Source organism: Anser brachyrhynchus, assembly GCF_964034855.1.
Source record: "Anser brachyrhynchus genome assembly, chromosome: 7".
NCBI classification, from domain to species: Eukaryota; Metazoa; Chordata; class Aves; order Anseriformes; family Anatidae; genus Anser; species Anser brachyrhynchus.
In genome coordinates this window covers 29,500,187-29,528,095 of record NC_137701.1, presented here as the reverse complement: position 1 = coordinate 29,528,095, position 27,909 = coordinate 29,500,187, and the positions used below count along the sequence as shown (strand labels likewise).

General features: G+C 38.9%; 1 protein-coding gene across 8 annotated transcripts in view; it reads right to left on the bottom strand.

Annotated features, from left to right (window-relative positions):
* Positions 1–27,909, bottom strand: part of CNTNAP5 (contactin associated protein family member 5) — a 289,841-nt gene that overhangs the window by 80,651 nt on the left and 181,281 nt on the right. For all 8 annotated transcript variants that reach the window (XM_080600797.1, XM_080600798.1, XM_080600801.1 and 5 more), the window contains 2 exons: positions 19,882–20,001; positions 6,630–6,830 (listed from right to left, as the gene is read on the bottom strand). In XM_080600797.1, the coding sequence (XP_080456923.1) occupies positions 6,630–6,830; positions 19,882–20,001 (321 nt within the window). The remainder of the gene's footprint in view (positions 1–6,629; positions 6,831–19,881; positions 20,002–27,909) is intronic.

Genomic DNA, 27,909 nt, shown 5'->3' with positions numbered 1-27,909 from the left:
CAACGACTCTGAACCTAACCCAATCTAGAAAGACTAAAAACTTGACTCCTTTTTCTGTATGCTTACATTTTCTTTTCTCCTAATGACACCATATAATTAAATTATGCCATTGTTCATTCTGCGTATACCCTCATATCATGTCCGTTTTCCAGGACAGGTCAGAGCAATCGTGAGCTCTGTCCTATTCACTTGCTCCATCTGATCTGATTTTCAGTATGTGCCTTGCTTTGCACGCACTTTTTTTCCCCAGAACTAGAACAGGATTGAAATGAACCCCAAACACCCACAAAACTGAGAGATTACAACACACAATGCCTTGCTATCCTCAGAGATAACATGAATAGAAATGCAAATTATTTCTTTACTCATGTGGCATCATGGCAACTGAGAACACTTCCACTGCTATGATTTACATCTTCCATGCTCCAGAATTGGAAAATGTCACCACAATCCCACCTACACTGGGCCAAATTTGAAGGGGAAATTAGTTAAATGTCAGTAAGGCATTTTGAGTTTAATGGAGCCCAAGATGCTCAAAGGAGGACAGCTGAATGAAGCAGACAAATGCAAGTGTGATGAGAACACACTCCCTGCTGTGGCTCTAATGAGGAAGAAGGCACACTTTTCTACTCAGGCAGCAGTACTGCTTTCTTTCTTGAATGGTGGACAGGTTGCTGTCATAGCTAATGACCCATTATTATAACAAGCAATGGATTAGCTGTTTATTTCTAATTGCCATTATTTATTTATTGTTAATAATATGCTGAGTCCTGCAAATTAAAAAAGACTATCACTGGTTCTAATTAGGGAATGCAGACTGGGACAGTCTGAAAAAATGGTATATTTCTTTCCTTCTTCAAATTTTGTTTATAGAAGAGCTTACATGACTGTGTCTGTCAAATATGAGGTATCATCAGAATTTGTTTTGTTCTGGTATACTTGTGTAGCTCATAAAATGATCAATTTTCAAAATCTTATTTTGACTGCAGAATTCCCTGAACTCAAGGTTTCTCCATTACTAAGCTATAAGGAATTGTATCAGCCCATATGTTTCACAGGTTGAGCAAAAGACACCATCAACTTTACTCCAAACTGGAGGTTTTTCGGGAACAAAAGTCCCATCCTAATAGATTACAGAGATTAAGCAAATATGTCTTGACAACATCAGTTTGCAACACTGACTTCCTTACAGCACTGCCAGTAACAGATCACACAATAATTCCCAGATTTCAAGCTCAAAATCTGTTGTCTAGGTTTACACTTTATTTACTTGATCTATGTGACTTCATTAATATCCCTGGTACAAGCTTCATGGACATTGGAAGAGGTACTTTCCATGTCAGTAGAACACAGTAGATCTATTCAATTTGGATTGATGAATTTGTTTCCCATGTCTTTCTCATTGCTTGGCCTGTTAACTGCATTGCAATCTCAGAGAAGCACAATGGAAATAGAGAAGTAATCCTAGTAGGTGCTATTCCTTCCTTGGCAGCTATAGCACAATTTACCCACTGTCAGGAGGGCTTGTGTATAGGGAGGGAGGTAGAGGGTCAGAAATTGGGATAATAGTTCCATTACTTACAGGTGCATGAATGTTGGATGCCAAGTTACCTTCCACATGCAGCAGATTTTTTTATTCTTATTAGGCCGTCTGCATTTTAATCAGCTGCATACTCCTAATAATATAGCATCTTTCAAAATGGCCTCTAAAGCCATCCATACAAGTATGAGGGCTGACAAGAACCCATGTTACATTACTATGGTGAACTTTATTCAAAGTCTCTAAATATAGCACAGTTTATCTAAAGTGTGTTGTGAGAAGCTGTCAGCACTGCCACTTTGGAGGGGAGAGACAAGGTGTGGTGGTGGAAATACAGATGGCAAGTCAGTCATTCTCAAGAAGAGGATCCTAATTACCCAGGAATAATTGCACCATACAATCTACACCTGCCACCTATCCACCACTCTCTTTAATATGAACCACTTCTTGAGGGCGGACTGCCTTGTTCTACACTGTTATGTACAGTGACAAATCATCTCCTGGTAATGCAATAACAATTTAAAGTGCCTGGAATGATAGAATGGAAGTTATATTTGAAAGGCATAAAATAACAGTGAACAGGAGGCAAGACACTGGTTTAAAAGCACCAGCAGTCTGACCCTGCAGGATATTATTTAGTATCTTAGGCTCTGACATCAGATCTCACCTGGAACTAAAAAGAAAGCCTGTATAGACAAAAAGCTCTAACAACAGTACAGGGCAAAAAGGAAGCACCACTGAACTATCCTAACAACAAGAACCACGTCTAAACTGAAATCTAAACTCAGAGAACTTAGGACACTCTTCTTGCTGCCATGTTTTCCAGGCAGTAAGAGAGGAACAAAACACAAATGCAGTGGGACAGAGGCAAGGGAGAACAGCTATGCCTGGCATGAGGGGGTTACAGTATGGTACACCTCAGTGCTGAGATAACAGGTCTAAACTGGAAGGCAGAGGGGAGAAAAGGAAGCAGAAATACAGTGAGCAAGTCCTACGATATCGGGATTTCACAGGTCTTAACAGGGACAAGGAAGAAGTTCAGGGAAAAGATGTGTAGTTTAGGATGGACATTTGAAATCAAAACTTGAAGCTACATGGTGTGGTAATTCTACTGGAGAGAGAAAAAAAAAGGCAGAAGAAAAAAAAGACATTCCTATTTCTTTGATTTTGCTCTAAGACTGATCTTTTCTCAGTCTCTGCCTACATAAATGTGCTATGAACTTGACAGACTGTCAGCCAAGTATTGTAAAGCAAGCTATCCTGCCACTGATACAGCCGTCACTGTATTGTCCTTGATATGGTGTATGTGAGGTGGCTTTCCAAACGTTAAGCCTTTGAGTGCACTTGCTATGAACCCAGTGCTTCTTGCAACCTGAGTAAATTCAGTCAGAGGTGAGAGAATTTGTTCGGTTGTTTTCACACCTTGAAACATCTTGTCTATTAAGAATGTAATTAAATGTGCATGTGCACACATGCACTTCTCCTTGTACATGTACACTTGCCTTAGGTTATTTCCTGAGATGCTCCCCAAGGAAAGGAAATCAGAGCCTTAGGGACCTAAATTTCTCTTCAAATTACAAGCCCAATCTTCCTGCCCTCACCACTCCACTCCTACTAGCTTGTCTTGGTCCTCATCAGATGGTCTGTGCTTCTAAGGATGAGGCAGTGGTAAAGTCTGCAGTCTCTTGCTAAGAGTGCGGACTACTTTCCTAATTAATGCCAACTGTCATACTTGTTCTTGTTATGTAGGTGTCTTTCCAACAGGCACAAAGAAGTCACAAGAGATTTGCAATTACTGGTCATAGATTAAAAGTTTCATTTGCCAGCATCGTGAAAACCAGATATTACTTTGATGAACAGACATCTATTCCAACATTCACAAAACTCCTGAAAATCCAGCTGATAGCAGAGATGTACAAAAATGCAGTTCAGGGCAATTTAATTTTAGTTTTCAAAGACATGTTTGCAGCTAAGCCATAGTATGACAGTGAGAACTGATAAGGCTGTTCCAGACAGCAGGAGGTGGAGATGAGTAAACTTCTTTGCCAACTGCCAGATTGCATGTCTGACACATTGCAGATGTAAATTCAAGTAACTCAATGGGGAGACTACACTGAATTACACCCACTGAGGAGGTGCCTATGCCTTCAGGGCAAGAGGTAGTAAGAAGGAGAAAGACAAATTCCATGATATAAATTGGAACAATTTTTGTGCAAGCCTGGGAGTCTCCCTTGGTTTTTCTCTCTGAGGCAGCCCAGAAAGCAACGCTTGCTCCTTTGCCTAGGCACATTATTTTTTCCATCTTTTCCCCACATCAAAGCTGTGAAAGCCGAAGTTACTATGTAACAGCATGCACCTTTGTTGGAGAGTGAAGTCAAGGAAGAAAAAGGAAAGAGAAATCTCTTTATTGCTTCTCTGTGAAACATGATAGTGTTTAGATCCTGAAGACAAGGATTTAGGGTTTTGGTGCTACTAACTGAGATATCCTAATCACAGGTTCCTTCTCCTTGAAGAAAAAAAAAAAAAAAAAGACCCAACAACCCCACACACTAGACGAAGCTCAGAAATGAATTAGATCCCTTGCTTGAAGGGGAACTTTTATAGTTCTGTCAAGATCAGATATACCCCTGGAAGATGTCTTTCCATCAAACGCTCACTGCTGGGCTTGGTCCAGAGGTAAGTGGTGATATTCAGCAGAAGGGATTATGTGACATGATGCTTCCTACTGGCCTATGAATGTGGCACTGTTGTCAACACATGCATTTACATACCCACTTCTGAAGGAATATCTAAAATGTGGTTCATTAACCACAATTAAACATGATACCCTTGCTTCAGGCATCCAGAAGCCTGGGCCAAATCAAGAAACCAACCCAAAGAGTTTGATTTCCATTCTGTTGCTCTGACCCCCATATCAAACTCACTACAATTACTCCTGGGCATAAATAACAAAATTGAGAATATTCTGCAGTGAGCCCAGGAAAATGCCCTGAAGTTAATCACACACAGATCTCACCTTCAAGTTTAGGAATGGCAATTCTTTAAATCTTAGGACTCTTCAAAATATGCATGGTGCTCAGCACCACTGAGTCTCTAGGTTTTTCTACAATATAGCAGCAGTTCACTTCAAGATGAATATCAATTAACAAAATGATATTTAATGCTTTTGGGGAGAATATTCCTTTCTACTATTTAAAAATATTGAATACTCAGCTAAGAACAAGTATATTCCCCAAACCTTGTAATTTCAGGAGCTCAGACAATTTATTTTTGAGTATGTTCCAAGTCTAGCCAAACTTACAGCCTCAGGCTACTGAGAAAGTTCAGGATGAAAAATTGAAAGTGTAATTAAAAAGCATACAAAAGGAGGAAGAGAGAGAGCTAAAAATGAGAGTCTGCCACATGCAGAACGCTTGATTGTATTTTTTTCTGATTTATCAGCTGGAGCTGTGTTAAAAAGTTATGAGTCTCACATGGTCAACTGTCAGGACCACAGCAGCACTGCAGCAACTGCAAGAGAGCAAACCAGGCTGCTGGGCACCACCCCTATGCCCTTTCCCTCAAGGAACTGGTGTCATACCTTTTTTCCTAGACAAATGGTGAAGGAGCTACCTATTAGGAACTGTCTTAGTATGTCTGCCAGTTGGTAAACAGCTGTAGCCCTGAAGAAGGATAGTTACATGCGATAGTCAATCTAGCAAATACTGTTACTTTATCTTCTGAAGAAGTGGGTCTGGATCTCTAAGAAGCATCCCTAGCTTTACAGAGGTACCATTAAGATGTACCTCCAGCATACAATTAGAGTGTTTCTTTCTTTGTGTGCATGACCAAACAAATCTCTCACAGAAATGCATAAAAGTAAATATGTGCAGACCTGCTCTAATACTGTGGCCTTCATCCTTAAAAAATTATTTCAGAATTAATCACTGTGGTGATTAAATTTTCATAACGTGTCAAGAGTGGTGTGGGATACAGCAGACAATGACACTGAAAGTATTGATAAGACATACTTCCCTCCTTTCTTGAGCAGCGCCTGTTTTTTGTTTCCTCTTCCTGCTCTACCCTGGGTGCTAATAGTAATATTTCATTCTTTTAAAAATCTTTAGCAATACAAGCAGTTCTTGGCTAGTAATTCTGCTGCTGACAAAAGGTGTAACCCACAGCTTATAAAAATAAACTGTCTGTAAGGAATCTGATCACTGGATCCATAAACATTCAGTGCTATAGTAGCTTTGCTGGAACCAGTCATTGGGTATTTTTTAACACAACAGAAACTCCTACTGCAAGCTCCCCTTAAGGATTTCCATGGGATTTCTTCTAACCTACTAACAAATTTTAGAGTTCCTATTAATCAGAGAATCACCAGGACCATACAGACATTACAAGTAACCAGATGAAACTGTGGAGACATCCAGAAACATGCCCTTAATGGCATTCCTCTTCTCTGAATAACCAAATGCAAAATCCTGACCCCAGGAAAGGGCTGAGTAGAAGTGCCCTGAGTAGCCACTGGAGTTTTGCTACCACAAAGAGACACAAACTAATCAGACCCTCTCTGCTTTGTTGTTGCTGCCACATTAAGTCAAAGCAAAAAACTTGATCCTTTTAGCAAGAGTTTAAAATTACTTTTGCCCCAGAAACTGTTCTACCAAGCACTTTAAACATTATATTCAGGACTGTCAGATTTGGAAGAGGATACACCCTTCCTACTCAGAAACATTTTGAGTCTGGACTCTTATGCTTTCTCTTTTTAATACAGAGTTAAAACTGTAAATGAATGAAAAGAGCCATTTACCATCAGCTAAACACATCTTTACTGCTTTCCAACTAGTACTTTCCATTGCAGAAGCTTTCAGACCCTTTGTACTCATGAACTTACGCAGTGGAAACTCCCCTGCAGAGCTCTGTCCATCTCATGTCAGAGGGTAGCCACTGCACAGTGGGATCCAAGACAGTCAAAGGCTTTTCACTCTATCCTGTATTGCTAGTATACGTGCAGTTTTCTTTCTCCTTAGTTGCAAGTGCAGCCTGCACCTGCTATATAATCAATAGCAGTTAACAAGGAAAGATTTGGGATCATGGTACTTACTTGGGGTGTTCAGGAGACGTGACTTTTTGCAGTGGTAGGCTGCCTCCTGTTCGCAGTACTCCGCACTGTTTATCACAGCTTCAAGCTGCTCCATGCTACTGTTGTAGTTAAAGGACATGGTGTACGGCTTCTCCGGACCAGCTCCTTGGACTCTAGTTAGCTCTGTGTTGTTGTGCTGCACTGCAGTCCAGATCTTATCTTCTGTTAAACAAACAAACAAAAAAAAAAAAAGAGGATTGAGTGGGAAGTTAACAGCAAAAAAAACTTCCAACAAGCAGGGAACAAAAATCAACCTAAGTCTAATGCTTTACTGCATTAGAGACAGGATCAGACAGACCCTGGGTTCTGAAATGACGACTCTGTGATGAGGACCTGCAGGTCGACACATCCCACAGAACTTTCTCCCTAAACCAGCTTCAGCAAATTCTACAGCCTGCTGTGCCAGAGAGAAATTAAAAGCTTCCCAGGAACTTTGGGAGATCTTCCACATCTTTTGTTGCCAGCATCTGGAGAAAATTAGATGCATTTCAGCTGTCTTCGGTCCTGAGAGAAAAGACTTAATAATATGGATCAGGATGGTAACTTTCATCTTCTGCAAACACAGCCTGACCTGAGAGCACAGCCCACTGTTACAACAACAAATATGAACTGCAGCTGATAAGCTCACAAACTCACCACAAACAAAATTCTTGGCAGAAAGCTACAACTGCAAACGTGTTCTTACTGCCCAGTTACAAGTCAGAGCGCTCATTCTACTCAACTCCCAGATTTTTCTGCACATAAACTGAGCAATGCCTCACTTGGCTGATAGTATAGAACATATGACTCAGCATCTGTAGCTAACTGTACATTTTGATGCTTTTCCATGCTGTGGACCCCATTCTCATTTCTTTCATTGCATTTGCTGGCAAAGCAAAGAATTGCTCAGGTCACGGACAGCAGAATCTAGGCTTATGCACAATCTGCACTGCAACAACCAAGCTCACAACCAGCATTGAGGTTGGCATGATAAGGAGAACATCACAATTAGAAACAATTAGCTTAGCAGGGAGGCTATTTCCCAGCAGGTTCTGGTGAGATAGCAAGGGACAAGATAACAAGGACAGCCTGAATGACCAATCTGCTGAGCTGACCCAGAGTAAAAGGCAAACTCTTTAACAAGGATTCACAGGACTGAGCCCAGCACATGCTCCATGATGTTATTTAGAGACACATCCACTAAATTCCTCTTTTATCAAAGACCATGCTCACCCAGGGATGATACAAGATACTGACAAGGCAAAAATAAAGGAAAGGAAATTTGATCTTAAAAATTGTGCATTGAAATATTCAGATGTTTTTACTGCCAGACAACCTAGGCTGAATTCTTGCACAGCACTAGCTTTACAGTTACTCCCCGATACGCTGGCACAGAGCCCAGCAGCTTTGTGGCCACTGTAATGAGTTGCAGTTGACCTATTTTTCCCTTGAGCTACAAATATCCCACAGATGACTTCGATAGAACTCTATTAGGCGTGTATAAACCCTAAATGGACCATCTTTGCAAAGACACATAAGTTAATGGATTGTCATTATGGAGGCATTCAGATGACAGGCAAGTAACAACAAACATCTGGAAACCATATAAACACGTCTGGTCCAAGTTAGAGAGAAACCACTCTCTGAGTAATTTACAGCATAATCTTGAACTTCAGAAACTGTAAGGACAGTTTACACCCAGCAACCCATAGATTACTCACAACTCTCATCATTTCTGGGACCATGAACAGAAGCAGTTTTCTTATAGATCTATAATTCTGTGATTCTTACTGAGTTCAGGATGCTGCTTATAGATCCTTTGAGTTGGAGCTCAATGAAACACGGGTGCAATGTGTGACACATAAAAGTTAGATTAAAATCACGAGAAATATTGCAAATTTATTGCTTCTAAAACTTGCTTCAGTGCTTGTAAACAGTCAATGCTGTAGCACAATATAAAACCTTACACAGTCCTGCACAGTATATTACTTCCACCACAATATAATTCAATGACTTCATAACACACCTCATACATCCAGAAGTAGTGATTCTTATCACCCAGTCTGTGTTTTTTTTGTTGTTGTTTGTTTTGTTTTTTTGTTTTCCTGCAAGGATTGACATGAACAGAGAGGATTTTTCAGAAACAGATGAGGGTGAACTCACTTCCTCTCACTGAAGCTGATGGAAGTTTAAGCCCTGCCTTCACTGAAAAACCTATATTACCATTGAAAGACAACAAACGCTAAATTGATGATATTACAGGAAAGATGTAAATACAAGAGAATGGAATGAACTGTTTTCTGGAAATTCCAGGTGGGCAGTCTTAAACTCTTCCACTGAACATCAGTAACATGCTTTTGAGAAACTGTAATAAAATCAATGCTCATACTAGTGGCTATATTGCTGCTCAGGAAGTACGACAGCCTATAACACTAGAGTTACAACGTGGTTAACACTGCCATGTTTTCCAGACTTTTTACTTGTACACCAGAAAAGGTGTTGTGTGGTTACCTGAAAAGCCAAAAGCATAATGATCTGATAATTTACAAGCAATAAAGGACTATTTAGGAAAAAAAAAAAAGGGGGGGGGGAAGGGGGGGACTCTAAAAAGTATCAAAGCATGAAACAGTCTTCTCAAGCAGTGTTGGAAATATAATCAATTAGCATGTTTGAAATGAGGCTGGACAAAGCCCTGTAACGGACAACCACTCATTGACAAGCATATCAAACAGACAGTGCGACCAGTCTCTCTCTTATCTTCCTCTGTGATTGTTCATTTATTTCCAATGGTATTGTTGTCATTACAACTGCACTCAGCTGTGCCCCTGCAGTCTGAACTTTGACTTTCAAAGACTGCTTTTCTCCACAGGATCTTGTCGAAATAAGAAGTAAACTACAGATTCTCACTACAGATTCTCCATCCTCTAGTTTGTGAGGGGAAAGGGAAAACAAATCAAACTTCTGTCTACTGAATGTAATTGTGATTTAGGATGTAAATCAGAACAGAGAGGAATAAAAAGTAGTAGCAGAAAGGAAAAATGTCACAGTTTTATTTCAGATGTTTCCTAACCTACACATGCCTGATTTATTATATTTATTAGTTTTGTAGGTTAGATCTGTGTTTTGCTGGTCACTTCAAAGGTTCCCTGTATGCTCTGCGTTTGAGCTATAGGTAACTAACAGCACAACTTCTCAAAAAATATATATATTTGGCTCACTGGTCTAGTTAAAAGAAAGTCACAACCACCAGTAAGCACACATCTTGGACAGTAAAAGCTACCTCCATTCAAAAGTTAATTTATTTTGCCTGCATACACTTGGTGTAGAAAGAACACACAAAATTACATCTTCCACTACTTTTTCTTTTATTTTTTCCTCCTGTTTTTAACCACCCAAAAGGCAATGAAAGAGGCTTAAAAAACTTGAGAGTCTGAAAGAAAGCCTTCATACTGGAGGGGTGACCCAACACACCACAGATGTTTGACAAAAGATCTGTTGACAGCAATGTTAGAGGAGGGAAAGGAAGAGAGATGCATTCAGCTACCTCAGACATGCTTCCTCCCACTTCCCAGGGAAAGAAAAAGTACTTCCATCTTACAAAGGGGGATGAGAGATGTAGAGGGACTAGTTAACATACCCAGAGTCACACACAACCTGCTAGAAGAATAAGGATTTGCATTCACATCACAGTAAAAACAGAGAATTTCTTCTTTCAAAAGGCCACTTATTGGTTTAAATGCAGCAAATGAGCCTGAAAATTATTTACACTTTAGTGTGTTTTGGGATCGAGTGGGAGAGCCAGCACTGCTCCCTACTGCATCTCAGCCAACTGAGAAAGGAACAACAAAGCACTGGAGGGCAGTAAATTCTTGAACCATTTCAAGACAACAGCAAGACCACGTTCACCTGCTTCCAAAGATCAGAAGGCAACCTTTCTTCTGAAGACCCTCACCACTTAGGTCAATTCTCAGGCTTTAGTCCGGTACCATTTTCTCCACGTCACACCTGGCAGCATATGGGAAAAGACCATTCTATTTTCTCAAACTCATATCTGCAAATACCTACAAGGCTGATATGAATATCTCATATCTGCAAGGCTGCTGCCATGACAGAGTTGTCTGCCTCATAAGGAGGGTAAGGAATTCTCCTCCTACAGCTACAGTCACTGTGTACTCTGAAGCCTACAGACAATTATCTGAGAGCTTGCATTTCAGGCATGCTTCAGGACCCACGCAAGTCAGGTAGCTGCAATCTGTATATGCACACAGATCACTTCAGTTAGAAAGAGGTCTAAAAGCTGTCTGCAACTTACCTCCATGATTTGCAGACCTCTGCAAAGATTATGCCTGTGCCATTTGAAAATTGGTCTCCAAACAACATTCCTATTTCACTCTATGAGGATTGGTTTTTTGTGTGTGTGTGGTTGTGTTTTTTTTTTTTTAAATCTTTACTTTTTTTTTTGCTTTCGTTTTCATTATATTTTTAGAAAGTGACATGGATGCAAACCAAATTGAGTGTCACTAGCTCCTTCTAGCCATTTCAATGTCTGGAAGCTGCTAATCCAAGTAGATAAGGCTCTCTTTTCTTTATTTCAACAAAGAGGTTATCATTATCTTTTCCTGTTTGTCCATATTACATGTTTTTTTCTTCGTTTACTCAGCTTAATGAGCTCTCCCTGCACTTGTGAATTTACAATGAGAATGAAAAAGCTGTTCTCCAGGCAAAGGTCACTGTTTATTTTTACTTTCTATTATTCCACCTTATTATTTTATTACTTTCTCAGCTTGGTAAAATTCTGAACCACATACAAGCTGAAAGTCATTCAAAACCCAGTAGGAGAGTGCAGCCACACCTTCTACTGTGTAACCTGGAATAGTTAAATGCAGCCTTGAAAAGCAGATTTCCTAAATGCTTGTTAAATTGTTCCGTAATTCAAAGGTGACAATGCTTTAATTTCAGGGTAATGCTACAGCTTTATGACTTTGCAGTTTTATTTAATGGACCAATTTACCAGGATATTACGCTGCCTGTATTCGGTCCTAGGAGATGTTTTTACAGCGTGGGACTGCAATGCATTCAGCACATTTCAGACCCTCTGCTTAGTCTCACCCATAGTTCTGTCATCTTGCTGGAAGCCTCCAAGTTGCTTTTGACGGCACACAAATTAAATTGTGGGAAATTAGAGCAGCTGGAAAACTGGCTTTCAATGAGTTCTGTATTGTCTAATTCTCGTTTTTATTCTTCAACTTGAAATATCTCTGTGGAGCACATTTCACCCATACAAACTGCATCACTCCTTTGTGATTTAGGAGGTTTGTCACCAAACAAGATTATTCAGACTGATTAAATTGCCAACAAGCCAAACATACGGTAAATGCTACATGAGAGAGAGAGAAATTGCTCTGAGAGCTCATACGATGCATTTGTTTCATGGCGCTCTACATTGAATACCAAATATTGTCCTGAAAGCTGTACCTATAATTACAGGAGTAACTACACAAAAGACAGACTCTCCTCCTTTGACACTGCATTGTTTTAAGCTGCAGTGACAGTTTAGCCCAACCACTCTACTGTACCCCTTGAAGAATACGAAAAGACAATTTCTTAAAGCAAAAAGCTGTAATTCACTAACTCCAAGGAGTAGTCTGCTAGGAAATCCACCCATCATTTTTTTTTCCTATCTCCCATTTTCTTTTCTGCTGGCTGACCCAGAAACGTGTGCTTTTGCAGCTTGTTTCATGCTCATCAGTTTCCTCCTCGTTTCCAAGTCAGCTGCTTCCAGCCAGTGCACAAGCACCGCGATGCATTTCCATGGAAACTATTCTGGGGCAGTTCCCGTCTCCCAGCCCTGCGTGCAGCCCACTCTGTGACAGTGCTGGCAGACTGTACCTGCAGGTGCATGTTCCCCAGGGATGTCTACACCCAGGAGAGCTGCCAACCCTTAAATCCCTCCCAGCAGTCAGTAGGCAGCACCTGGAAGGTACAAGGGTTGCAGTGACACCCCTGGCTCCACAGACATGCAGCCCCAGCAAAAAGGGAAGAGCTGGGCTCCAAACCCCCTTCTGTCCCCAGGCATGATGTTTGCTCACTCTGAGCCCAAGGTTCAAGGGGTGTCTGTCAGCAAAATGATCATGGTAGGTGGCTCTGATGGATGAGAGCAAGACACCTCTTCTGCGACCCCTTGCACCCTCATCTCCCCTGTTATGCTGAAGCTCAGAGATGACAAACCATTACCCTGCCAGCCCACTGCTTGCTGACCCTACATTTATGTATTTCCTGTAATGCAGGGTATCTGCAAGCAGTAAGAAACATTTTTGTTCATAGAATCATAGAATATTCGAAAAAACAAAGAGGCAGTCACTGAACTACCTCTTAGAGCAAAATGGACACTTCTGCCCTGCGCTCACACTCAGCGCAATGGTGACAAAGCTCCTTCATCCCAGGTGAGTTTTGAGAGCCTCAACATATGACCTTCTGCTCTCATATGTTGCAACATATGTCTTATGATGGCTCAGGTACCTGCACGAGTCTAGCAGACAAGAAGGGGAGCCCACAGGGGATCTGCTGTGCTTCTGGAGCAGCACCAGGAGGCTGGGCAGGACATCTGAAATTTTCCCACAGGGCACTAGGCACCTGTACCTGGTGCAAACAGATCCCACCCTTGTGAGACTGCTGGAGTAACTTTTAGGGAGCCACAGCCCACCTCTAGCTTCTGAGCACTGTGAATGTGGGAGAAGATCGATTAAGCTGCAGTAGTCCTTGGTTAAAGGTTACAGGAAAAAGTCTGTTACATTCTTCTGTAATAAAATTTCCTTGGGGGGCCTTCTACATGTGTGAGGGTGAAGAAGGCCTGTGGGACATCTGATGTAAAGCTCATCAGAAACACAGCGCTTGCTGAAAACAGCAAGACAGCTGTTGACAGCACAATGCCTTTGACATAATATAAACATTAAATGTTTATTTCCTTTTATGAAGTTCTGGAATACTTAATGAAAATTCGAAGCAAATGTATAAATTGTCACAGCTACGTTGTGCCAAAAGACCTGCAGTGTTTGAGGGGATAAACTGTTAAAAAAAACCTGTCTTTAATCTAAGGAGTAGTAAATAATTTGTAAAGGATTCCCATTCATCGTCTTCCCCCACTGATGAAGTCAATCATAATTATAGACAGTAAGCTGCAAGGTACATTCATAAACAAACAAATAAGAATGCAAAGGAAGCAACCAATAAACCAAAACAAATAAACAAAACGCTCTAAAAACTTCCTGCACAACTTCAAATCTGTATCTGACTCATTTTTGACAACCTAAGGGAGTTTCACCACTGAAGTTCTCAGCCCACAGTTACATAGTTGCAGGTAATAAAACCAGAATTAAGGGCATGACCTTCTCCTCTTCTCTGTTATTGCTTGAGCCTAACTGGTGTTAGCCCTCCTTTTAACTGGAAATTTAGAGTGATTTTTGTACCAGTGTAATTGTTATAAAAAGTAGAAAGAGATAATGATTTATTATGGAAAAATAGATTAATAATTTATATGCAGATGATCTGAGATTTCTGTGTGCAAAGGGGGGATGCCAGGAACGGTAATGCCATCAGTCCCATAATTACATTGGGAGCATCAACAAGGATCCCTGCAGCAAAGATTGATGTCTGGCCAGCTCACCTTTGCATTCTTACTCCAGTCTGTTGCTTGTTCACAGTAAAGCGGAACTTCTACAATATTTTCCTCAAATAGCTGATCAAATATCCTACTATAAGTGGGACTATTGAGACACCTAAAGTATTTAGGCACTTCAGCTATAAGCATATCTTGCATCTTCCTGAATTCAGCCCTGTTTGTTTACATACCATGGAATATGTACTACACAGAAGAACAAAACCTTGATCATTGTTAGCTGAATGAAAGAAAAAGAAAAAACGGCTAGAGGCAATTTTATAAAGAATTGCAAGTATAACTCTGGTAATCTCTTTTATGTATTTTTAGAATCCTATACTATATATCCAAGATTTAAGAACAGCTTGCCAATAGTATTCTGAGACAGAAAAAATAGTGTTTTACTTTTCTTGCATGAGAAAAATAGGCAATAATTGCATTTTGAGAGGAGTATGTAAAACAAGAAAAGATTTTTTGTTCATTAATTTTGTTTGTTTTTTCATTATGGCAGTTTCAAAAAACAGATCTTGGACTAGCAGCAAGAGCTGGAATAAGGACTAATCTCTCCCAAATCGGCACCTCTGGAGGGAAAAAAAAAAAGCCATATGAAGACTGGACAAATATCTGGCCAAGATAAAATTAAGCATTGATCTTATCGCAGTAATTTCTAAGCACTATTGATTTGATAGTCCAGGGTCTTCCTATGGTAAAACAGCATCAGTAAAGAAATACAGCAACAAAATGACTCTGTATTGTAAGCAAATCTTTCAAACATCAAGAGTAAAATTTATACCAGAGGAGATGAGGAGACTCCACAAAGATGAGGACATCAATAGATTTCTAAGCAACGAGAGAAAAAGAATGAGCCTCACAACAATAGAGACTTGCAGAAGAGCGGTTGAGATGGTCCATTAGCCATTTTCTTCTATCAACTGTTATCAGCCACTTCAGTAGGAAGTGAGAATTTGTTTGGGCTAATTATCAAACAATCAGCCTACAGGAAAAAAAAAATATATTTCCCAGCCTTGGTGGTTGCTTATTATCCCAAAACATGACAGGATACATCCTCTATGTACCTTACTCCAAAAAAATGTCTAAAGGACCATGCATGGATGACTGGAGAACCCAGCTAATGCCAGAGCTAGTTCACATTCCCATGCAGATGGCCCTGGAACCACACTAGCTATGTTCCCCCAGTAATGAACATAATTAATAATCCCTGCGTGGATCCACACAAACATATTGTTTTTTATATCATCCACCTACATATGCTCATGGTTTGGGTGCATAAACCCAAACATGCATTTCTGATGTGGATTCCTTTTTGTTTATTATAATTGATTAATTTCCCTGTGAAAAGTGACTTTGTTTTGGGTGTAATGAGAATATAGGTTGAAGAAAACATTATGTTAATAAGGGGCTGTCTTTTTTTTTTTTTTAACCCAGTTTTGAGTTTGTCGTCTTTCATTGTCATTGAACCGTCCCTTTATTCCTATTGTAAGAAAATGCTAATGAACATCACTTCTGTCAATGATGTTCATTCACTTTGGGTTTTCCTAATCTAAATAGCCATGGATTATTTACTTTTAGCCTCTCTTTGTACAGATATCTTTCTATGCCTTTAATTAGTTACATTAGCACTCCTGACTACCTCCTATTTCAACAAGATATTTTACTTTTACTTGAAATAAACAGCCTTCAAGACAAGATCCTTCTGAAGTGCTTCACATACTCTTTCCTATTCTTGACCAATTTAAATAATAGCATGTCATCTACAATGTTTGTCACTTTGCTTTTTCAGCTACTTCTCCAGACAATGAATAAATATATTTCTCCACTCTGGTATCAGCAGATATCTTGTGACACTCTACTGTTAAATTTCTTACCAGGCTGCTTTTTCTCCCTGCAAAAATTTCCTTTCCCTTATTTCTCTCTCCTTGTCTGTGTCTTATTGTCCAGTTCCCTCTCAACACACAAACTTATAATTCTGTGCTTTCTTCAGAATTTTTATTCAAGAGTAGGCTGTTAAAGTTGACAGACAACACAGAAATCACTGGGACCATAGACATAATAAATTAACTCCTAATGTTGATACTTCCCATATCCACATCACATATCGGATGCCTATGACCAGACACCAATATGTGAGAAAGAAGGTGTTAATCTGACCTGGTTAATAACTGGCAAGGCAATTGAACATTAACCTGTTCAATTAATCAGATAAAAATTAGAAACAACTTTAACCAAATGTAAGTGAACATTAAGGAACAACACTTCTCTAGATGCAATGATGCTGCTCATTTCTGATAATCTGACTCCTTTTTTGAATTCATCTTTCACAAATGCAAGGCACTGCAATTCCCACAAGTCATTAGCTCATTGCACCTCTACTTTAAAAAGCACTAAATGAGTCATTTCCCCAGATTTTCCCTTCCACCTCTAAATTCTTCAGCCTAAACACATTTTGGGCACAAAGAGATTACCTCTTCTTCAACTGCATATGAAAAGAAGATCTGCCAGCCTGAGCAAAACCAAAGCTTCATTTAACCCAGGAGCCAGCCTCTACCTCAAAGGAGAACAGATACTCAGGGAAGCGAGGAAAGGCAAAAGGTTTTTCTGAAATTCATTCCCAGTGAGCTTTGCCTCACAGCTGCCTGAGATGGGAGTGCAATTAAACTTCCGCATTTAATAGCCCCTTCTGAATCTATCAGACAAGAGTCTTTTTATTTTCCAGCCTGTTTTTTTCCGCTCTGTTGATACACTGGACTCCATGGCGTCCTGTGATAATAAGTTTCAAACTGAATTATTCATTGCAACAAGAAAAACAAAACCAAAAATAACTACTGGAATCCTGCTACCCGATAACTTAACAGTCCCTCAGCTCCCATATTAAGAGAAAAAAATTATTGCCTTTTTGATTTCTCTCTGCCACGTATGATCTCCATGCTTTCCTGCAACAGTTCCCTTCATCATCTCATCAATCCATTTAGTATGTCCACACATGGAAGCCATCCATACTTCTTGACCATCTACATGTTTCCATTTACAGTAGGTGTGGTATGCATTTATTTCACTGGACAATGTTGTCTGTTTTTGCTCTATTCCTTCCATAATATAACAACATAGAAGTTTTTTTTGTTTGTTTTAAACTTTCCTTGAATATTGATTCTTTCTGAAAAACTGCGCAGAAGCATAACCTGAGAGTAACAGCAAAATTCAGAATCTATTCCTGTGCACATAAATTAAAAGTTATTTTTCCCAAATACTTTGCACTTAATTTATTACTGTAAAGATCCAATTATTATAAGCATAATAATACGTTCCCAAAGAACATTAAGAAGAAGCTCTTGTGATTAAGGCACCCAAATCATATTTAGATGATACAGAAACATAGAATGTCTCAGGGTGGAGGGACCTGAAATACCATCTCGTTCCAATCCCCTGCCATGGGAAGGGATGTCACCCACTGGATCAGATTGCCCAGAGCCCCATCCAACCTGGAATTGAACGCCTCCAGGGATTGGGAATCCACAACTTCTCTGGGCAACATAACCCAATTGTACATCAAACTCTCCTGATAATTACAAAATAATAATTTCTCTCTGTGCCTCAGTCCTCCTTCACACAATAGGAAGAACAGAGATGCCTTTGACAAATGACCTTCCCCTTCCTCAAATGAGACATCTGGGGGAAAGAAGAAATGCAAAAAAGAAAAGTTTTCCAGGCTAGCAGGTTTTGTCAGTTTTCCCCACCTCCAGTTTTCTCGTAACCAAAATAAAATAAGAATGTCAGCAAGTTCATTACAGACAGAGAGAAAATCTGCTTTCTGGATTTCTGCCAAATAAAATTTATTTGAGGAAAGCAGACACTTTCTGCAAGGAGTTTGTCAAAAATTCTACTTCTTGAGCAGAGATAAAAAGCACTGACAATGTTTTGATCACACATATTTATACAATAAATAATAAAAATGAGCACATTTCCCATACTGAAGATCAAGGAAGGATATTCAGACAGAAAGGTGAAACTGTTTCAGTTCTTACTAAATTCAGCAACAGTGAAGGAGACATTTTATTAAATATTTGTTACACTTGAATAAAAAACATGCTTAATAATGAACTGGTGTGCATTTAATTAACATAATGATTGCCCAATTAAATCAAAATGAAAATTTAATTTGAGGCACTTTAAGTACAAGGAGATTAAGGAGAAAATATGAATATCCTGAGTCCTTTGTTTTCTGGACTAAGCTTGGAGGTGATATGTGGCAAAGTAGCTCTGCCAGAGTTAGCACTTTAGAAAGGGTAATAAAATTTTATTTCACCCATACAAAACAAAAACAAAAAAATCAAACATGAGACAACGGAGGAAATTTCCTCTACATTTCAAAAACAAAAAGCAGAACGGAGGTTCGACCATATTTCCAACTCCAAATATGGACTGTATTGTAATCTTTCCTCATATCTTTGCATGACAACCCTATAAACAAAACAGAGCTAGCTTATTAAGGAGGAGAATTTGCTAGATGGGAATTCTCATTTTAAAAACTTTTATTTTAGAAGTACAGAACTGTAAGTTTGAGGGACCTCAACCACTAGGTCACCCTTCCAGGCTCTTGCTCTTCTACGTGTCTCTGTGGTGACCCTCCCCCTCAGAGCATCTCATCTACATGTGTACCCAGATAGATGAAGGCATTATCTGGAGCATTAAAGGCCACACACTTGTAAGAAGGAAAGTACTACTACTTAGAATGGGAGGGTTAACAGCCAGCTCAGTGTACGGAACATAGTACTCATTCCCAGTTTATTAGGCAACGACCTTCTTGGCCTAATTGTGAATAAGGTTCTGCTTTTTGTGGCTGTGAACATCCTGTTTTGAGACACGTAGAGCCAGCTGAATGTCAGGAGAGGTCACGGGCAGCTCCTTCCCTGCAGTATCCTGACAATAATCTCATGTTACAATGAGAAATAACATCTTTCTTTTGTGTAAAGACAACCTGTTTATTTTTGTACTGATTAAAGGTCTTGTCTCTATCATCTCTTTTACAGATGCACAGTTTTATTTTAAGATCTGGCCCTCTGCTTTCAGCTGAACCGATACCCTAATCTGGAAAGCAAATGTGTAATCCTGTGTAACGGATCTATTTCTGCAGCATTTGATTTGAATCCCACCTCTAGTGTTCTAGTAAAGCAGAGAAGTTATTCAGTAATGAAAAAGATTGAATTCTAAGTTTCCAAATCTTCAGTAAAAAATAGTCATCTCATTAAGTTATGATATTATGAAAAAACATATCAGCAATGTCCTTTACCAGTGCAAATAACGTTGTTAATTAATACCATTTAGCAACATGACAAAGTGATCTCTACAAAGTGATCTCTTTAAGCTTAAGGTTTAGAAATCACTTTTACTTGGATCCTATTTAAGGTAACGCTTCAGAGTCAAACCTCAGTTACTACCAATGCTCTGCTTTTCCCCATTACTGAAAGAACCACGTTTCTGGTGTCTTCTTAGTAAATGCAACAATAAACACGTTAATAGCATTATAGCCAATATCAAGCACCAATGATAGAGTTAGGTCATTACCTGTTATATTGCAAAAAACCTGAAGTGGTCCAAGTGGTCCACTTCCATCAGAATCGATGTAGAAGAAACCTGACGTCCTCCCTTGATGTCGGTAAGCCTCACATGATTGTTCGTAGATAGCTTAAAAAGAGATACAGAGAAATTGTATCATATAAACAAGCAGAAAATATATTACACATAAGAACACTGCTTTATTCACTATCGTAACATAAACTTTTGGTTCACTCCTGACTAATGTGATAGAGTTTCCTGCATTTGGTCCTCAGCACATGCTCAAAATTAGGCATGTATTTTACTAGTTTATTGAATTTAAGTATATGCTGGCTTTAAAAACATGGGTATAGGTCTTATTTTGGATTAAACTATGTAAATACTTAAGGAAACAGATATGAACTTTCAAACATGCCCCCATACAGTTAGGGGAGTGATACATGTGAACATCCATGTAATGATATTTCAAAGATATACATACAAATATACATGATTTACTGCCTGGGCAAATGTTTAAGTCTCATCAACATAGAAGACACATTTCTGTCAGTCCCTAGCTTCCCTTTATCACTGTCTACTATTCCAAATGAAAATAAGCCATTATCCCCTAGCAGAAAAGCTCAAGCTCAGATATGGTCTCCATCCTGGGTGACGTCTTTATGCTTTAGAGCTATTTTTATACAACCAACTCTTCCTCTCTGCTTATCAATATTCTTCTTTTGGAGGATTAGTGCCTAAGAAAATCCATGTGATTAATAAACAAGCACAGCAGGTTGGTAACAGCAGTAAGTGAAGGAAAATTTTCCACAGGTCAGTGCAATTCCTTGTATTTGAGTCATATTTTCAGGTAAGATACTGTAACTGTCACTTCACACGGGGCAGAGAAGGAAACCCCTTCACAGAGGGGAGTTATGAGGTATCAGAAAGTCATTGGTATGATCCTGGATCTTGAACAGGAGTGACCTTAAATCCCACTGCAGGAGGACTGATTGTTTCCCCAATTTAAACAGCTACCTGATTATACTGACGAGGCTATTATCCGTAACAGATTATGATTGTTCAACTAGTTGTTAACAAATACAATAAAAATCACAAACTGACTTAGCAGATAGATCAGGACTTCCTTTTTTCTTCCTGTAAGACAGAGTTATTTAGATGACACTGTAGTGGAAATGCAAGCAAAGAGAATAACCCATGCTCTTTCACTAAGCTTTTGAGTGCTACCAGCAGAAAAGCACACAGCATATTTGGGCATTATCTTTGGCTGTTGCAAGGTCAAATCTATCACTTTTCTTAGCCCTTAATTTTATGAGCACATTTTAACCACTATTTGCACATTCATACACCATTATACAGCAAATACAGGACTTACACAGACTGGGAGATACCCAGGGGAACTTGTGAATATCCCATTTGTTAGCCATTGCATATCTTTTCCCAAGCCCCCTCAATTCTTCAGGCATCAGAGCAGTACAGTTAAATTTGATATAGCACAGTATTTGCTGAGTCAAGGTCATAAATACAACTGCAAAGTTCCCAGTGCCTTTCATCCAGAAGAATCACAAGGAGATCTGCATACTGTACGTAGACAGAGCACTTTCTCACCACTTTTTAATTGCAGTCCAACCCTCTCCTGCAGGAGGCAGCTATTGTTCTGCACCAGCAGGAGTAATTCCCCTTTCCCATCGTTGTGCTTGCACAAACTAGCATACCTCCATTCCCCAGTTTCCCTAAAAGAAGTTTACCTGATGAAACAAGTTTCAGAAAGACTTAAATGGCCAGCCTGAAGTAGACTTGTTTGACTATTGTCTTGTCTTTCTCATTCTGAAAAAAGCTCTGCGAGAGATGATCACTCACATTTTAATAATATTTGGAGTTCACTCTTGCCAACAAAATAGAACCACCATTCTAGGGTATTTCTATCACCACCCTATAAAATAAGATTGTCACTAAATGAATCAGACGCTTGTATCACCAGCTGAAATATGTTTTTGCCCTGTACACCTCTATCCTGACCAGAGATCTTTTGCTGGCAGAACACCTCTAAGTGCTAAATATGCACAGCATTACCCTTCCCAGAGTTAAGGAGATGCTTAAGGTACTCAGCACCTGGTAAGATAGTGCTTTAATTAATACCTGTCCTATCATAACCAGGATAAAGAAAGCTTCTTCCTCAGAGTCATTAACCTGATGTAAAGAGAACTATAGGAGCCTATGAGATCTGTAAATTCCCACTCTGAAAGATGGTCAAGAATACAAACCAAATACAAATAAAATTAAATCTCCAAGCCAGAACCTTTTATTCCAGTATTCACAACTGGAGGAGCAAACAGGGAGTCCCTCAGTTGCCAAAGCGCTGACGAAAGTAACTGGACTATGGAGGGTCAGGAGAGAAACTGTAACAGGTGATTAAGTAAGCAACCAAGGAATCATAGTTTGATCAATTTGCAAAGTTCTCGAACTCCAGCTCATTTAGTGAATTTGCTGTCATCATCATTACAGGACACTTTATCTTTTCTTGTTACGGATTATGTCAATTGCTTCCCCTGAATTGTTTGCTAAGTATTTTTGAAAGCAAGCGATGGTGCAGAGACATAAAATTAATATGTTGGCTTTGAACTGGCACATCTAGAAGCTCATTCTTCATCACAAACTTTTTCCTCTTAAGTGTTTTTGCTACTTCTTGACTGTCATTTTGGCTGGAGCCTGGATACACTTTTATCCAAATTGATAAGGAAAGATGTGAAGATTCAACCATTAATAACATGGACAGATACAAACAGAGATGATGTAGACAGCCCCTTTGTCACTGTATATTTGGAAACAAAAAAAAAGCTGAATAGAGCAAGAATTCAGGCTAAAGGTGCTCAAGTGGCATAAATCTGAAAGGACACACAAGCTTTGTATGCTTTGGTGAAGCTACGGTTATGTCTGTCTGGTGTTCTCCTTTCAGTTATGACAATTCCAGCAGTAGGTATTAGGGAGTAGCAGAAGAAGTGGGAAAAATCTATAAGCCCCAAGCTCTAGCACATAAAGCATATTCTAACTATCACGACTTAGAGAATAGATGTTTTGCTGGACAGTTTATTTTGTAGTTGCACACTGAAAGTTTCATACGCCTGTATTTTAAGCAATTGGTACTACACACTTCTAGACTGGATGGGTCATTGCTTTCAGTTCTCTCTCTCCTTTCTTTCTTTCTATTTTATGCTATACAGTGCATCAAGGAGAAAATGATATTTGTTTTTTAGTCACCAGCAGATCCCCCCACAGGCATTTCATGTGCACCATCCATTCCAAGCTCTGCTCATCGTTTTTGCAGGCCGAGCTGATTGCAGGTTTCAGAGTGAAGTCACGCAGTTCCATTTGCTGAAAAAGGCCTTATTACCCCAGTGACAACAACTTGAAGCTGTCTTATGGTTCAATGGAAGACCCCATCTCTTTGTAGTCATTCGTCACTTTACGCAATCAGGAATGCCATACAAAAGTAAAAAACAAACAAACAAAAAACAGTCAGCTGTGACTGTTAAGACCCCAGAGCCTTAACTTTGAAAATTGCCTTCAGATTTATGTTCCACTTTGTGCCAAACTTCTTTGAAGTAGATGGAGATACAGTTGTTTTGGGAACAGCAGGAAATCATTAAGGAGTCACCAACTATTTATGAATGTAATAGGGCCTAACTTTCAAAAAGCAAGCAACAATTGTAATTATGAAACTGCTGACAAAGGCACACATTTTAATGTCAAACAACATTTGCAGTAATTACACTTTTTTTTTTTTTTTAAATAAAGGAGATCTCAGAGTTCATTCTGAGTAGAACTTGTCAATAATTTTCAGGCATTATTTTTAAACTAAAAAAGTTATTCCTTTTGTGAAGAATTTTTAATAGTGTTTACTTTCACACCTTCAAGTTTGTTTTCACATTTTAAAATGTTCACTAAAATGGGACTAAAATAACCTAAAATAACATTATTTATAGGCTGCTCACTGAAAGCTCATTTTCTCATTAAAATGTTTAACCAAGCAGTTTTTGAAAAGTTTTTTTTTCAAAATTGAAACCTGTAAGTTACTATTTTTTCCAAAGGAGCAAGACCACTTTTCCTTCTCTAACCATCTTTTTTTTTTTTTGACCACTTTTAACTTACATCAACCACTGAAAATAAAATGATAGTTTTCCAAAGATATTTGCTTCACTGAGCCCCAACACAACCTGTGACTTTCAGTTCCTGCTGCATTTCCTCAGGCCCTTTTGGGAATGAGATGCACTGCCATGCAGCAACAGTACTGCAATTGAGTTCCTGCAGGCAGCAGAGGCAAATTTGTTTCACGAAGTTGCATTACGCACAGCTGAAAGAGCTGCTAGCAACACATGCAAACCCATACTGTCCCCCTGCAAGTATGATCAATATGCTGCAAGAGCCTTACTGGTTTTAAATATAAGCAATTTCATCTCTGTTCATATCTCTGAAGTATCTGGAACCTGGTAATCCAGCTGTTTTAATTACAGTCCTTAAACCAGAAGAGATTGTATCCCCACCGTGATGAAATGACAGCATGTGGCTAAGCACAAACATTTGCAAGGTCAAACTTCAATTGTTTCCAATAAAACATGTTTTTATTCAGTTTTTTACTGACAACTCATGTTTGTATTGACACTTTCTCCCAGTCTTTCTTTTGCCCTTATCAGTTCATCTGCAGTCAGATTAGGTTTCACTAAACACACATTTACTGATGCATTGCTGAGCTCCCTTCAGGTAACTCTTCCGCTGGCCTTCCTTAGTACTTAACAGCTTTGTTTCTTCTGCCCCCATGTTTCTAACTTATAAAACCCTCTCTCAGACTACTTTTATTTTCCACCCCCTGATTCTCTCTTGGTGAAAAAGATGACTGCTTCTTGTGCAAAGACTTGAACTTCTGCAAATAATCCTCATGGAACAAAATATTTAAAGCCTCCTCTCTTCAATGAAAGAATGAACTTGTTACTCACCAATTACAACTCACCCCCTGGGTGTTGGACTTGATGCAAAAGTTAAAGTGATACCTGGACTTCACTTTTACTCCTGGGAGACCAGGCAAGGTAAACCTCTCTCCTCCACCCAGCAGTATATTATTTGTATAGATAAAACTAAGATTGTGAACTCCAAATCATGAAAAAGAAAAAAAAAAAGCAACAAAAAATTTAATTTAAATCTGAGGATTTTGTCACTTTCAAATGCAATGGACATCAACATGATCTTCCTCCAAAAAACAAATCAACTAAAACCAAACCTTAAAATTCTCAACATTTATTTCTTACTATATTTCTAATTACTTTGGAAATTGATGATACACAGTTCACTGCAAATACTCTGTGGTGGAGATTCAGAATTTTGGCTGTACAAGATATGATTACCAAAATGAGTCCTGTGATATTGCTCTTTCTAGGCTGGATTCTCTTAATCTAATAAAAGTAGCTTTTTTTACTCAATTTACATCAATTACTCAGATGACGGCATTTTATGGTGATATAATAAATTAAATACATTAAAGATGCCAAAAGAGCTTTAATTCTTGATATTATTGGGATGTACTGACACTGTCCAATCCCCAGACAGAACACTGCAGAAATGTATGTTGTTTTTACCACACCTAACAGTTGCACAATCATGAAATATCGTAGGCAGAACAGCCGGATCATCTGGGACTTCATTCCTTCGCAATTCTTTGTATCCTTAGATGCAAAAAGTAAAAATAAACCTTATAATAATAATATTATTATTGTATTCTGAGGTAAAATATTATTTAATGGTTAGAACAGAAAGGCCAGTAAGACCTGGGGATCCTGTTTGGATCAGCAACCTGCCATGCACCTTGGACAAGTTGATATGCATAAATGCTCACCACAGACCAAATTAAGCATTCTCATCAAAACTCTCAGAGCTCCTGGGACACAGATTGGAGATGCCTATTTCACCCTCTACTTGCATACGTCTGGCCTGACAGATTTGCTCTTACAGACTCAGAGTAATGAGTATTCAATCCAGGATTTTTCTAAATAACAAATCAAGCAATATGCAATGAGAGGTTTCTTCTTCTCTTCTCATTTCAACAGTAGAGGGATTAGTACAAGCAATGAACTATGGGAATGGTTGTCATTCTCACCCTTATAATACAATTGGCTAGTTAAATGCCAGAAAATGAAATCTGTACTCTCAGAAACTGGATTTTGACAGCTCTGCTGTTGACAGACTAATGCACTCTCCACTCTGATGTGCCTGCATGACAGATGGCTTATTTTCCCTTTTTAAAATATGTATTTACTCATCTGATAAATAATGTGTTATTTTCACAGATAGCTTTAAAATGACTTTTACCCCAATGTCACTTAAACGCATGTTGGGAATGGATCCTCCCATTATACATGGGATTATACCATTTCCTACAATTCAAGCTAAGGCTGTCCCTAGCCCTGTGTAGGAAAGGTCGTGTCAGCCCATCCCACTGTCACTTTCCCACTGAGGTTTGAAGATTGCTGTGTCAGTCCCTCATGCCCAGCAGCCCATGGCTGATTCAGGATAATCTCCACATCTTGCTGGGGTAAGAGTGCCAGGGAACCCTTCGCTGTTAAGAACAAGGTTGGGGGGCAAGGAGAAATTATAGACTTAAAGGACATCAAGCATAGTATTTCAGCCTTACTCTTAAAGTACTGGCATTCCTGTGGTCATGTCAGGTCACACCTAACAAAGGCAGGCTTCAAAGGGTACTGAGTACCTGAGAACCCCCTATACACTCTGGTCTGCAGTCACATCCCAAAGTGGATTAGTCTCTGCATTATTTACAAGAAAATGTCAAGCAAAGGGAAAACTTTTGTTTAAACAAACACCACTGAGAAATGCAAATGTACAATTTACAGATACACAAACTGAAGGGAAAGCAATAATAAGACAGTAACTTATTACAAAATAAACAATGAAAATTCATATGCCAGAAGCATGGTGTGAACAGAAATATGCAGGAACACCAAGTACAGTACTGAAGGCTTGATATGAATTTTAAACATGTTTTGTTTAGTCAAAGAACACAAAAGTTTTTAAATACACATGGAAAAGTCTATTTCAATGGAAAATTGGCTACTCAGGACATATAAATTACATGACTAGATTTACTACTAGACATCTGGCATACTGAAACTCTCTGAACTACATTTGCCCAGCCAGTGAACTGTGTAAATGCATCCCTACTTTGGAACACAAGAGAATTACCATCCATGGCTTGCTCTTTAAGATGCAACTCCAGTACCGATAACAATCTCGCTGAAGCCATATTAAGCTCTTCAGATCAAAAATTATATATGCAGTAAGCATATTAGTATGAAAAAATACATTTTCAAAGCCTCAAGTTATGTTAAGTTTATGTCATATCAATGACTTTATGACATTTCCATTATTGGATGGCTCTTGCCTCCAGCAATTACCTTGGCCAATAAGACACATGCCTGTATGCACAAGATAGATCACACACCAAAGCAAATATCCAGAATTAAATTACATTCTGTTAATTATCACCTTGCAAAGCTTTGGGACATGTTGTTATCCCCAGAACATGAAGAATAAAATCATTATTTTATATGTCTCATCATCCTTTATTTCAATGTTCAGCATTCTTTGGAATAAAAAAATACACCTAAGACTAAAGGCCATCTGAAAACTGTCATACATAAAATAACAGAAATGCAGAGGGGGAAGATGAGGCTTTCTAAGGGAGTAACATAGCTCACACAAAGAGGAGATTACCAATCATTAACTTGCAATAAAGTTATAACAGTCTGTATCTCAGGGCTATTTTACACTTGTTACTGCTTTCTCTGTCACAGGATAATTACAAGCAGAATTAATAGCATGAGAGAGATGACTGTTCAGGTTTTCAACTATGACCTCTCAATTAAAAATATATCTATATACCTACAATTCCTCTCTGTTTCTTTGTCTCTGTACATATACATCTATAATTCTGACCTAGGTTCAATTGCCTATTGCACATCTAACCTAAGACAGTCC